This window comes from Chiloscyllium plagiosum, chromosome 15 (assembly GCF_004010195.1).
Source record: "Chiloscyllium plagiosum isolate BGI_BamShark_2017 chromosome 15, ASM401019v2, whole genome shotgun sequence".
NCBI lineage: Eukaryota > Metazoa > Chordata > Chondrichthyes > Orectolobiformes > Hemiscylliidae > Chiloscyllium > Chiloscyllium plagiosum.
The window spans coordinates 65,800,122-65,813,291 of NC_057724.1; the positions used below are offsets into that span (position 1 = coordinate 65,800,122).

At 40.0% G+C, this 13,170-nt stretch overlaps 1 protein-coding gene across 4 annotated transcripts in view; it reads left to right on the forward strand.

Moving 5' to 3' along the window:
- The first annotated feature begins 323 nt into the window (after nt 1–323).
- LOC122557406 (septin-6) overlaps nt 324–13,170 on the forward strand; it is an 82,621-nt gene continuing 69,774 nt past the window's right edge. For 3 of the 4 annotated variants that reach the window (XM_043705086.1, XM_043705087.1, XM_043705084.1), the window contains exon 1: nt 324–429. In XM_043705086.1, coding sequence (XP_043561021.1) covers nt 343–429 — 87 coding nt within the window. In that variant the 5' untranslated portion in view covers nt 324–342. The remainder of the gene's footprint in view (nt 430–13,170) is intronic. The other variant, XM_043705085.1, reaches the window with a different exon arrangement.

A 13,170-nucleotide genomic window follows, 5' to 3' on the forward strand; every position in this document is an offset into this window, starting at 1 on the left:
AAATGTGTTGCTCATGTAGGAACTCCACTAAATTTCTTGAAGCTGGGAAAATAACATTTCGTCAAATCCGAGCAGAAAAAAGATACTTCACGCTTCCGCTATTCTTGCAACAATGTGTCTAACGGGGGATGCTATCATTCTGGAAAGAGGGGATACTATCGACACGCTGATAAAATTTTGATATGGGGGAACGCAGCCGATAGCTAAAAACAGGAATCGAGATTTTAAGGCTTTTTGCATGACAATAGTGAGTGATCAAGCAAAGAAACCATGTGTGAGGTGGAGAGAGACGGAATGTAGCTGTCCTTATCCCCCCCTTTGAGCGCAGTGGTAGAGGCCAACATGTATCCAGTGCCTGTGGCTGGGGTCCGCGAGCTTCTTGTCACCAGCGGATCGACAATGGCGGCGGCTGAAGTAGCCCGGCAGATGGTGAGTGAATAGCCTCGCACCCTTCACCTTAAATCTCATTCACACATTTTTATTGCTAAAAGCATTAGCTGTTTTTCTCGTCCGTTTGCACAGCGAGGTTGCATTCTGTATCTTCATTTCGCCCCCAGGCTGCTGGTCAGCTATTGTTCACTGAGGAAAGTGGGGGTGGGTGGGTGGATGGATAGATCGAAAGGGGAAAATAAGTTGGGCGTTGGCTTCATGATCTTAAAATAAAATTGCATCTCACTTAATAGTTCTAAAATCTGAGAAGGCGATGAGGGGGAAGACAGACAGGATTTCCTCGTTGCCTCCCTCCCGCCATTTTCAGCACAGGTAGCTTAGACCCGTTGTAGGAGGAGGGAAACCTTTCCCACTGGCTGCTTTTTAAATGTGCCACCTGCACTTTCTACTTCAGCTTTGTATTTTGTAAAAAAATATTACGGCTTTCAAATGGTGAAATAACAACCCGTTTGTGAACAGTTGAGGGTAACCATTACACGCCTGAAGCCAGAATGGGACAGCATGCAGTTCACGTAACCTAACGGTTCCGATAGTTGATATATTTTACCCAAACATTAAAGGGACGCAATCGGAGCCCTATATTGTATCACTTCACAACCAGGCTTAATACATTATTTGTTAATTAAAATACAGTTTTGCACACTGCGCATGCATAATACTAATTAAATGAGATATAACAAGACAGTTAAGAATGCGTTATAGATTAGATAAAATGCGTGCTTCAAGAGGAAAAGGATGACCTTATAGAGGTTTATAAAACCATGAGGGACATGGATACGGTGAATAGCCAATGTGTTTCCCCGAGGTGGTGGGGGAGGGGGGAGACCAGAGCTGGAGGGCATAGGTGTAAGGTGAGAGGAGAAAGACTTAAAACGACCTGAGCGGTAACTTTTTCACGCAGAGGGTGGTGAGTGAATGGAATGAGCTGCCAGAGGAAGTGGTGGAGGCGGGTACAATTACAGCATTTAAAAGGCATCTGGATGGGTATGTGAATAGGAAGGGTTTAGAGGATATGGGCCAAATGCTGGCAAGTGTGACTAGGTCAGATTGGGATGTCTGTTGGCGTGGACGAGTTGAAGTCAAGGGTCTATTTCCGTGCTGTATGACTCTGACTAAGAAATAATGTGTACAAAGATGTTGAGGCATTGCATTTGTAGTTTAAAGCATGTTCTGTTCTGAATTGTTAGCTCAGAAGGCTAACTATAATATTAAAATCGTTTTTTTGTTTTCAATTAAATAGCCAACAATGTTGTCAAAATATGATGTAACAGAGTCATGCAAATTGAACTGGAGTGACTTATGCTGTTACTCCACAGCATGTTCTGGTAGAATGATTTAGCCTCCCAATAGGAGTTGTAACATGTTATTCACTCTTGGCCTGCCATCCACATTCTACTTTTGAGGAAGGGTCACTCCACTCAAAATGTTAACTCTGATTTCCCTCCACAGGTGCTCCCAGACCTGCTCAGCTTTTCCAACAATATCTATTTTTGTCTCTGATTTACAGCATCTGCAGTTCTTTTAATTTTTATCCCAGTTTTAATTACTCCAGTCTTGGTAACCATGTCCTTTGTTACATGGATCACATGCTCTGGAATTTCCTCCTAGTGTGTCTGTTTCCAAACTTGAACTATTACTTAAAATGTACCATTTTAATCAAGCTTTTGGTTATATTCATTAATACCTCTTTATGTCGTGTAGATTTTGTTCCTGTGAAGCACCTTGGGGCATTTTATTCTGTTACAGACAATACAAATCCCAAGTCATGTGCTTAAAAAGTCCCGATGGCCTTAAAATTAGCTGTGAATCACATAATAGCAGCAAATGTATTTATTAATGTTTGTGCATTGCTCTGCTTTCTAATTCAGTCATTCTGTAATGGATTTCAGTCACGAACCTCTTGTGCCACCAACTTTTCTGCTTGTGGATAACTGAAAGTTTAAGCCAGTGTTTTTTATTTAATGCACGTTTGGCATATTATATGGTTGGGTTATGGTAAAAGATCCCCAGGGCTAGTAGACAGCTGGCCCATTGAACTCTTTATATGTAACGTCTTTTAGCATATTACTAAAGCCATCTGCTATTTTTTTTGTAACATGTTGGGGGAGGGGGTGTCGGGGCTGAGTAAATGGTGGTGGGGGATGAGGGGGAGTGTTATGCAATAAACCTAAACATTTCACTAAAATTTTAAAGGTTGAGGATCATTTTAGAGTTTATCGAGGTGAAAGATGTTAATGTTGAAAATTTAATTCATTACGTATTTTTGTTTTTAAGTTTGTTACTCAGATGTGATGTTTGTAAAAGTTGCACTTATAAGCCCACAGATGTTGGTGGTGGGTCTTCCCTTTTACTAGAATGGCACTCTCATGATGATGTCAGATAGCAAGTTTCAGGATATCATTCCAGCTATAGTTAGGAGCACATGTTACATTCCCAAGTCATATTGTGTGAATTGGAGATGAGTGCTTCCAAAGTGTTGTTTTACTGCCCTTTGGAGATTTGGGGAATGAGGTGCTGGTGCATTGGGGAATTGCTGTAAATTGCTCTTGTAGATGATGCATCAGTAACGGGGGGGGGGAAATGATATTGAGCCCAGGGGCATTCATGAAGCGAACTACTGTCCTGAATGGGTGTTGAACACTGTTGTGGCTGCAGACATCCAGCCAGTGATGTGTAGTCTAACATTTCTGACTTGACAGGCACCAGCATCAAGTTAAGGCAGAAGTAACACAGCCTAACAATGCAAAAATAAGCTTTCATTGTCCTGTCTTGCTTCAGTCTGAATTCCAGAAGAGCATGGTTAGCACTGTCGCCTCACTGGGTTCAATTCCACCTTTCAGGTGACTGTGCAAACCCACACAGGTGTTCTCCTGTGTCTGCGTGGGTTTCCTCTGGATGCTCTGCTTTCCTCCCACAGTCCAAATATGTGCACATTAGGTGGATTGGTCATGCTAAATGTCCCACAGTGTCCATGGATATACAGGCTGGGAGGGTTATCTATGGGAAATACAGGGTTACAGGAATTAGGGTAAGGGGTGAATCAGGGTGGGATGCTCTTCGGAGGGTTGGTGTGGACTCAATGGGCCAAATGGCCTGCTTCCACACTGGAGGGAGTCTATGATTCAATGAAGAGCACCTCTCGCTACTGAAGGCGTCAATTCCACTAGCATTGCTTCATTCTCTGTGGTCATTCTGAGTAGGGCATCAAAATGCTATGCTGGTACAGGTCGTATTGTAGTGTTATTCCAACCAGATAGTGTTGAGATTGACAAGCTCGTTTTACTCGGTGGCAGCAGAAAATGTAGACAAATGTCAAAACCTACTGTTCCAGCCAGTTCCCCAACTTCAGTTACTGAATTTCATCTGATGTCCCTAGGATGTGTTGCAGCCTTGCAACAGATACCTGGCTATTTTGTTTTTAACTATTAGCTTGTAAGCATTACTTTAATTTTATCCTTGGTGTTTATCCTTTCCATTTGGTGCTGCCAGGTTTTCCATTATAGCCACTAACACCTTTCCTTTAAAGTTTTGCTGTGACCTGGCATTCTATGACAGGAAGTGCAGGGTTGTAATGGCACCAGTTGGCAGAGAAAGTACATTTGGAAACTAATTATTTTAATATTATGCATGCAAATAATCAGCACCCCTAACTTATTTTAATATTTCACAATACTGAGGACATATGATTTCTGTGGGTTTCCAGTGTGACATAATTAAATTATTAATGCCCTTGAATTTGCTTTTCAAGTGGATGCATTTCCAAATGCCGATGTTGCATTGTTGACTTTGGAAGGATAAAGGTAACGTTGGAAATGCTGACGTTGCTGAGCCATACAAGAGACTTCAGAGTTTGGTTACCAGAGTCTGTTTTGTGTGGGGAAATCTGAACAGTGGTAACAATTTGGTCCCTTAGGTTATGGGATGAATATTCAATATCATTCCCAAATTGTGACTCCTGTTGGAAATATGTACCAGTGGATATTGCATTAGAGCAAGGTTAGATTTGGTTGTTATGTTCTAGGTATTTGAATACTGTGCTGACGCCCATTTTGTAAACATCTCCACTTGGTTGCCACTTAGCTAATGCACTAGAATTTGCTGTTATCACAGCTGATATCCCAGAAGGAATCAAAACCTTTCGGTGAGAGCAGGAAAATTACAAAGTACTTTTAGAGTAGACGAAAAATCAAAAGGTTGTGTTTGGAGATTTGATACCACAATCTTAACGAGTGCTGAGTGTGAATAAGTGGTTTCTTCCATCAAGGAGGAAAATGAAGTTGTCAGATTTTTGAAGTCAGGCTTATGACTTGCACTTAACATTAAATGAATAAACCCTTCATCATGTCAAAAATGAGAATTTAAAAACAGAAATATGTTTAAGAAATGTCATTTTGAAATCTGGTACTGTGTATTTTTCTGTTTTACCAGCAAGGATCTTGCAGAAGCTATTGTGTATTTTAACCCTATAGTATCACAGCAAACCTAAGTTCTATTCATTTACTGCCAAGTATCCTGTTTTCAGTTCCCTTCCTGCATTTAATTAACAATAATTGCTTGTGTGTATTGTTTCACTCAACAGTTTTGTTGTTTTTGCTGTGTGCAGTACTTATTACCATTTCTTTCCCTCGTGCAGTATCATTAGACAATCCCATTCCACTGCCTCTTGAAAATCTAGCACTTAGTCAATTCATTAGCCAAATGTATGGTGACAATGGGCATATGTGTAATTTTTATGAAGATGCTTGGAGTTTTGTGATGGAGCTGAGTCTGTTGTTTTGCATTGACTACTCTGAGTCTATATGCACATAACTTTTCATTGTATGCTACCTTATCCCAAGGTCTCCATACAGTTTTGTATACTAAGCCACCTTTTAAAGTTAATTTGAATTTGGCATTAGGAATGAGTCAGAGTGAGCTTCAATGGCTAGCTGATTTTGTTTCCACTTTAAAGAAGGTTTGGTCTACTGTATTTAATTATGCAGTACTAAATTATCCTTTATCTCTGATTTAAGACTCCTCCCTCCTCCCCCAACCCCCACCCCCACTCCCTTTCAGAATAGGTGGAGTTATTCTGAACCCATTAATATCATCCTCTCCTTCCTACTTTGAATCCAAACCAACCATTTCAACTCTTTCTAGCCACCCTTTACACCCATTCTGCTCTCTCTATGATCTCTCCTTATACAATCAGGAGCCAAAGCAATGCACTTTAAAACCTACGATCATGATATAGCCAAGTATAAATTGCAGTTCTATGTATCGTAGAGAGTATGGTGCTGGATAAGCACAGCAGGTCACGCAGCATCCAAGGAACAGGAGAATTGACTTTTTGGGTGAGCCTGAAATGTTGATCCTCCTGCTCCTCGGATGCTGCCTGACCTGGTGTGCTTTTCCAGCACCACACTCATGACTCTGATCTCCAGCATCTGCAGTCCTCACTTTCTCCTACATGTATAGTAGTCATAGCTTGGCATGGTGTGCACTTTGAACCATTCCTATTCAAAGCTAATAATTCTCATTTGTGTTATCTCACTGGAAGTTGGTTAAACCACACCCTTCTGACACAGACTGTTTTCTTGTGTAAAATTTACAACACAGATCATTGGGGCCCAACTTGTGTTCCAGAAGAGTCCCTCCCACTTTACAACTGCCATCCTGTTCATGTACTTACGCACAGAATAAGGGGGAAAAATGTCACCGTCAGATCGGCAAGCTGTGACTAATGGGGTACTGCAAGGATCTGTGCTTCAACCTCAGCTGTTTGCAGTTGATGTGGAGGTGGAGGCCTAATGTAATATTTCCAAGTTTGCTACTAATACAAAACTAAGTGAGATGTGAGTTATGAGGAGGGTGAAAAAAGGCATCAAGGGGATTTAAAGGGATAAGTGAGCAAGAATATAATATGGAAAAAAATGAGGTTATCCACTTTGGTAGGAAAAGCAAATTTAGAATATATATGTCCTGTTCATGAGCCATTGAACGTTAATGTATAGGTGCAGCAAGCAATTAGGGAGGCAAATCATATGTTGACTTTTATAGTGAGAGAATTTTAGTACAAAGGTAAGTGTGGCTTTCTAGACGTTTTACACTTGGTGAAGCCATGTTTGGAGTATTGTGTACAGTTTTGGCCTCCTTATCCAAGGAAAAAAAGTACTTGCCGTAGAACAACTGCAAAGAACATTCACAAGACTGAATTGTGGAATGGTAGAGTTGTCCTATGATTAAAGATTGAGGAAACTGGGCCTGCATTCTCTGGAGTTTAGAAGAGTTTTCTGTGTAAAAAGCATACCTCTGTCATCTCCCCTAAACCTTCCTCCAGTTACCTTCAAGTTATATCCCCTTATGATAGACATTTCCACCATGGGATTAAGTCTCTGGCTATCCATTCTATCTATGCTTCTCAACATCTTGTACGCCTCTGTCAAGTCACCTCTCATCCTTCTCCGCTCCAATGAGAAAAGCCCTACCTCCCTCAATCTTTCTTCATAAGATATGCCCGCCAGAGCACCTGCAAAGAACATTCATCAGACCAAATTGTGGAATGGTAGGGTTGTCCTTTGATGAAAGATCGCAGAGACTGGGCCTGCATTCTCTGGAGCTTAGAGTGAAAAGTAACCTAATTGAATCTTACAAAATTCTTTAGAGTGCAACAGTGTAGATAAGGGAAGAATGTTTCCACTGGTTATGTGGAACATGGGCTACAAATAAAGTGTAGACCATTTAGGACTGAGATTGTTCAATACAGAGATTAATAGATTAACATCTCAAATGATTGTGTATTTTAGCACAAATAGAGTTGTACAAACTTCTCTATTTCCTGTTGGCTTCTTAAGCACAAAATACTTAAATACTTGGCTAAGAAATGCTATATTTAAAAAGAGCAGGCTGTGATACCTGGATTTTGCCAAATTCTTGAAAAATATGAATCAAGTTGTAAGTTTGCATTGACTAAAGGTTTAGTCTTATTTTATGATTTGAACAAACATTGCTCTGTAAAAGGTCTTAGCCTTGACAGTGCTCAGTTTCAACGCATGATTTCCAAAGTCCTGTTGAGAAGCTAAATTGAGGCAGAATACAAAGTATGTTTTGTTAGTCATTGGAAAACCACATGCACGGTAGAAAACTGGATGTGTGCATTGGACACACTAGCCTTTCTAATCTGGAAGCCAGCTGTAAAAGTCCTTTCTATGAAATATGGTTGGACTGTCTTGATTTGCTATGCTTGACCTGGGATCACTTGCTGGCAACGTGAAACAGAATTGGGAGCTTCCCCTGTCTCAGCAAGCATTTAAATGAGAAAAAAGTGTAAAAATTAGCAGAATTTAGAGTGATGCCTTTATAAATCGAACAGAATGCTAACGTTTTGAGAGAATTCACACTTTAAACTGCCAAAGCTAGAAATTTACAAACAATAGCAAAGTTCCTTCATCAAACTGCAGTTAAACGTGTTGATGGATTCTGTGGAGCAATTCCTGAGAGTATATTTGAGCAGTAGCCTTAAAGGGAAAGGCAATAATAGCAGCTAAACTCAGCCAATGAAAACCTTGTTCTCGTTTATTTTGAAAGTGCCATGCATGCAATGTGTGTAATTTGTTCATATAATTGTTTTCAACATTAATAATGAAATGGCAATGTATCATAACTTAGCAAAGTCATTTTGAAAAGAAAGCCAAGTTGTTTCGTGTCTGTTTTGATAAGAGTTGAAAGGAGAGCTACATTTACAAACAGCTGCCAAATTAAAGAATGTCCTTGAGCTTCAAAGGGTATTCAAGAGCCGCCGCCTTCAGCAAACACCTGAGCAATGATATCTGAATTAAATACTGTCCAATTTCAGCTACAATCTTTACTCCATATAAGCTGTTGCAGAGTCATGGAACAACCTGAGATGAAACCAAGCCCCCACTACTAGATTTTCAGTGCTATATAAATTCCCAAATCAGTTTAAGGGACTTTGTGTGGAAATTATTTTCTTTCTTTTTGAGTGTTTTTCAAATAATGAAGCAATCTATAATGATGAAAATTGTTTAAAACAGAAACTGAAGAGAGTGAAAAGAGGAAACAGGAAATCACTTGTAAACTGTCTTTCTGTCTAGCTTACTTCTCTTGCTCAATTCTGCTTTGAGACCACTTTGTTTAAAGTTTTGTTGTGCAGTATTTTTAAATTTCTCTTGTAGGTGAAACATTTGTGAAGTGAAATTCTTAGGTGCAATGGAATGTTCCATTCTAGTGCGAGCCTAACACCAAGACTAGTGAAAAGCTCTTGTGTAATCATTTTTTGTTTTTTCAATGGTTGGATCCCAATTTTACTATGCAACACCTCCATCCTTATTTAAAGTTGGAATGGACCATGAGGCTGTGTTCTGCAGTGGCTCAGAATGCAGATATACTTCCCACTATGGGATACTCTTCTGTTTGAGCCAGTAGTGAAGGTTTCTGTTGTGCCAAATCACTTCATCTAGTGTAAATGCCAAACAGTTGCAAAATGTACCAACCTGTAACAAATAAAGTTAAATATTCTAAGTCATCACTTGAAGTTGAAAATTGTGGTTGAGTGCAACAACTTTAAGTGAATCATGGGTTCCCATAGAAATCATTGGTAAAGCTGGAGTTAGATACCTGTTGACGCTTCTAGCCCATAGGACCGATGTGCAAATTGAAATATGTAGCACTGTGCATTGCTAGCTGAAGTAACTTGCAAAATAAAACAAATCACCGGATATGACTAACTGCTATACAGTTGTAGGAATCTTCCTACTGAAGGCTGCCCCCTGGAATTTGCACCTAACTAAGCTCAGAGACCAGGAAAGGCAATTTTACTGTACCCATGTACAGCAGCAAACTCATAAGATCATAAAACAATAAGAAATAAGAAAAGGAGTGGGCTGTTTGGCTCCTCGAGCTTGCTCCACCATTCAGTAGGCGCATGTCTGATCCAACATTCCTCATGCAGAAAGTGAGGACTGCAGATGCTGGAGATCAGAGCTGAAAAATGTGTTGCTGGAAAAGCGCAGCAGGTCAGGCAGCATCAAAGGAGCAGGAGAATCGACGTTTCGGGCATAAGCCCTTCTTTATTCTAAGACTGTGCTCTTTGATCTTAGACTCTCCCATGAGGGGAGACATCCTTTCAGCATTGACCCTGTCAAGGACGTTTCGGGCATAAGCCCTTCTTCAGGCCCTTCTTCAGCCCTTCTTTATTCTAAGACTGTGCTCTTTGATCTTAGACTCTCCCATGAGGGGAGACATCCTTTCAGCATTGACCCTGTCAAGTCCCTAAAGAATCCAATATAATTATTGAGATCACCTCTCATTCTTCTAAACTACAGTGAAGAGTACCCTTTGCTCAAAGCCAATTCCTTTGTTCCAGGGATCATCCAAGTGAATGTTTTCTGAATCTTTTCTTAAATAATGGGACAAAAACTATTCTCAGTACTCCAGATGCAGTTTCACCAGCACCTTGTACAGTTGCAGTAAGGCTTACCTACTCTTATACTCCAACTCCTTGAGATAAGGGTCAACATTCAATTAGCTTTCCTGATTATCTGTGTGCTAGCTTTCTGGGTTTCATGCAAAAGTACCTCCAAGTTCCTTTGTGATTGCAGCTTTCTGCAGTTGTTCTCAATTTAAATAATATTCATTTCTTTTATTCTGCTTCTATAATGAATAACTTTGCATTTTTCCCACAATTTACTCCATTTGCCAATGTTTTGCTCACTTACCTAACCTACCAATATCTCTCTGTAAGTTGCTGTATTTCTGTCACCAAGCACCTTTGGCTACAGTTCATTCACTTCCTTTCTCCAAGTCATTAATATATATTGTAACCAATCGTAGTCCCAGCAGTGATCCCTGTCGAACCCCACTGGCTGCCAACCCGAAAAAGAACCCCTTATGCCCACTTGCTGTTTCCTGCCCATGAGCTAATTCTCTGACTGTGCCATAAACTTCATATACTTCAATTACTTTTGCCTCTAACCCAGGAAAGGAATACTTGACAAATTTGAAATCGATGTATTTTAAAAATGGGCCTTATGTACAACCCTGTTTTTTTCCTTGGGGTGTGGGGAGGGATGGATGGAGGGGGGAAAAAAGCTGTTTTGGGCATTGTGCTCTCCTTAGAATGTTGACTCCAAGTTTTTTTTTTAAAGCTCAAAAATTTCTTTCTCCGAATGTCATCGCCAGGTTGAATATTAGTGATGTTTCCGATGCACAATGAGTTCTGATGACATCCCACAGCGTACTAAGGACAGCACATGCATGGTAACACATGCAACCATACATGTAATGAGGATGGTGATGAAGTTTAACACAAAATTGTTAAAATGAAGATGGTGACTTTACTCAAAGAAACAGCTTGAACGCAACATGACATTAAAACTAAACAATGTTCAGTAGGGCAACTGGAAAAGGGGACCCCCCCCATAACTATTTGTTGTCATATATATATATTATGTAATATATTTGTTGTCATATATATATATTATGTAATCAAGATCTAGGGTGCAGTTCCAGCCCACAACTTAATGGCTCAAGGAAATTATTATTCCTTGAGCCATTAAGTTGTGGGCTGGAACTGCACCCTAGATCTTGATTACATAATCTAGATTGACACTACTGAACATTTGTTATATTGACAGAAGCGCTAGCCTTCTGTTAACTTTATTTCACGGTTCAGTTGAATGTTAAAGGTCCTGTGGTAGCAATTGAAGAAGAACAAATTATCTGTCAGGTTTCCATTCCAATAGTTATTCCTCAACCAAGGCCATCAAAAACAGATTCACTGGTTGTTCATCTTAGTATTATTTGTGGAGGAACTAGGTTCTGGGTTAGAGTGGTGCTGGAAAAGCACAGCAGTTCAGGCAGCATCCGAGGAACAGGAAAATCGACGTTACGGGCAAAAGCCCTTCATCAGGAATAGAGGCAGAGTGCCTGCAGGGTGGAGAGATAGTTTGGAACTGGGGTGAGGTGGGGAAAGGGAAAATGGGGAAACTAGTGAAGTCCACGTTGATGCCCTGGGGTTGAAGTGTTTGTGGAGGAACTACTCCAGTGAAAGGTTTGTCACTTTGTTGTCAGTACACACTCAGAGGTTTGAGAGATGCCATTAGGTGTTAAGTAAATCCAATAATTTTTCTGTATAGGATTGATCTAGAGCCAGGTAATTGAGCTTGTCTTATCAAGTTCTAATAAAGAGGAAATAAGTAGCATTTCGTATTCATCCATTAATCTAATTTGAAACTGGGTTGTCTCCCCAACTGTATCAGATTATCACAAACGTTGGTAGCTATATGATTGTTTTCTGTCATTTCTCTACTGAATTTTCTTTCCATTGGTACCTTGTTCCAGTGTACTTGACTTAAATTAGTGCACTACATGCTGACATCAGGCTTCCATTCAATCAGCTCTCATTCAAAGCTGAACAACTTGGTCTCATTACATTTTCCTTAGTTTGGTGTCTTCCTTATTCCCATTGATTGGTCAATCAATCTAACTTCGTATTTTCTATTTGTTTTGTTTGTCGCTTTTCCACGGCGATTTGACGTTTGAATTGCCTGGGTCTAGACTAGAGTGGTGCTGGAAAAGCACAGCAGGTCAGGCAGCATTTGAGGAGCAGGAAAATCGATGTTTCGGGCAAAAGCCCTTCATCAGGTTTGAATTGCCTGATCTGTTGCCACCAAGATTCCTTTCCTTTCGTCTTCAATTATTTCTGTGCAATGTATATAATACTCATCCATCCCTACAATGTGTGCTACAATTACTTATGTTGAATTCCATTGCCATTAATTTATCTGCCTCCTGATTTTTTTTAAAAGTCCGTTTTGTTGTAGCACTCTGGCTACCTCCTTGCACCTATTTGCAGATTTGACCACATTTTGGGATTCCGAATGAATTGTTCAGATGAGGAGCAACTTAAAAAAAAAGACCTAAAACTGAACAAAGTGCCACTCAGTATTTCTCTTTTCATTTGGGATTTTTTTCTCTCTAACAAACACTGCTTTCAGTTTTGTTGACATGCTGTGATGAAATTTTTTCAGGGTTTTTTTGGTCATCCCATGTTTTCACCATTCACCAATGTATTTCCTGAAAACAAAAGGTCCATGAATTTGATTAGGCAAGATGTCTCTTTTCCTCCAAAGCCATGCTGACTGTTAGTTATCAGATACATACCGACTGTTTGTATTGTAATGCATAATATACTCTTCCTCTTGGCCATTATTTTTATATGGGCAGCCTGATTATCAATTTCATAATTTTACCAATATAAGACTGATGGATCTCCAAGTTGATTTTGAGATTTGTTCCCTTTTTGTTGAATAAATTATATTTATTATAGCATGATATTAAACCATAGTCATTGCTCTTACTACTTTGCCAGTAGCCCCAGTCGGGCTTATGCCCGAAACGTCGATTCTCCTGTTCCTTGGATGCTGCCTGACCTGCTGCGCTTTTCCAGCAACACATTTTCAGCCCCAGTAACTAGGCTAGAGACAGAAACATCATTGATCTGCGGTGTACAAAACTGATTAATTTGGCAGGTTCTTCAAACATCCATTGAAAAGTTTTGAATTCAATGAAATATGTTGGTTTTCGTTTCCTTGTCAATGCATGTGATTCGGCAGTTTCTTTGCAGGGGGTAAAGTGTTGAATAAATGTTAAATCACTGTTTGGACATGTTATGATACCTTTGGGGCAGGTGTGCTTGAACCTGGACCTTCTGGATCAGAC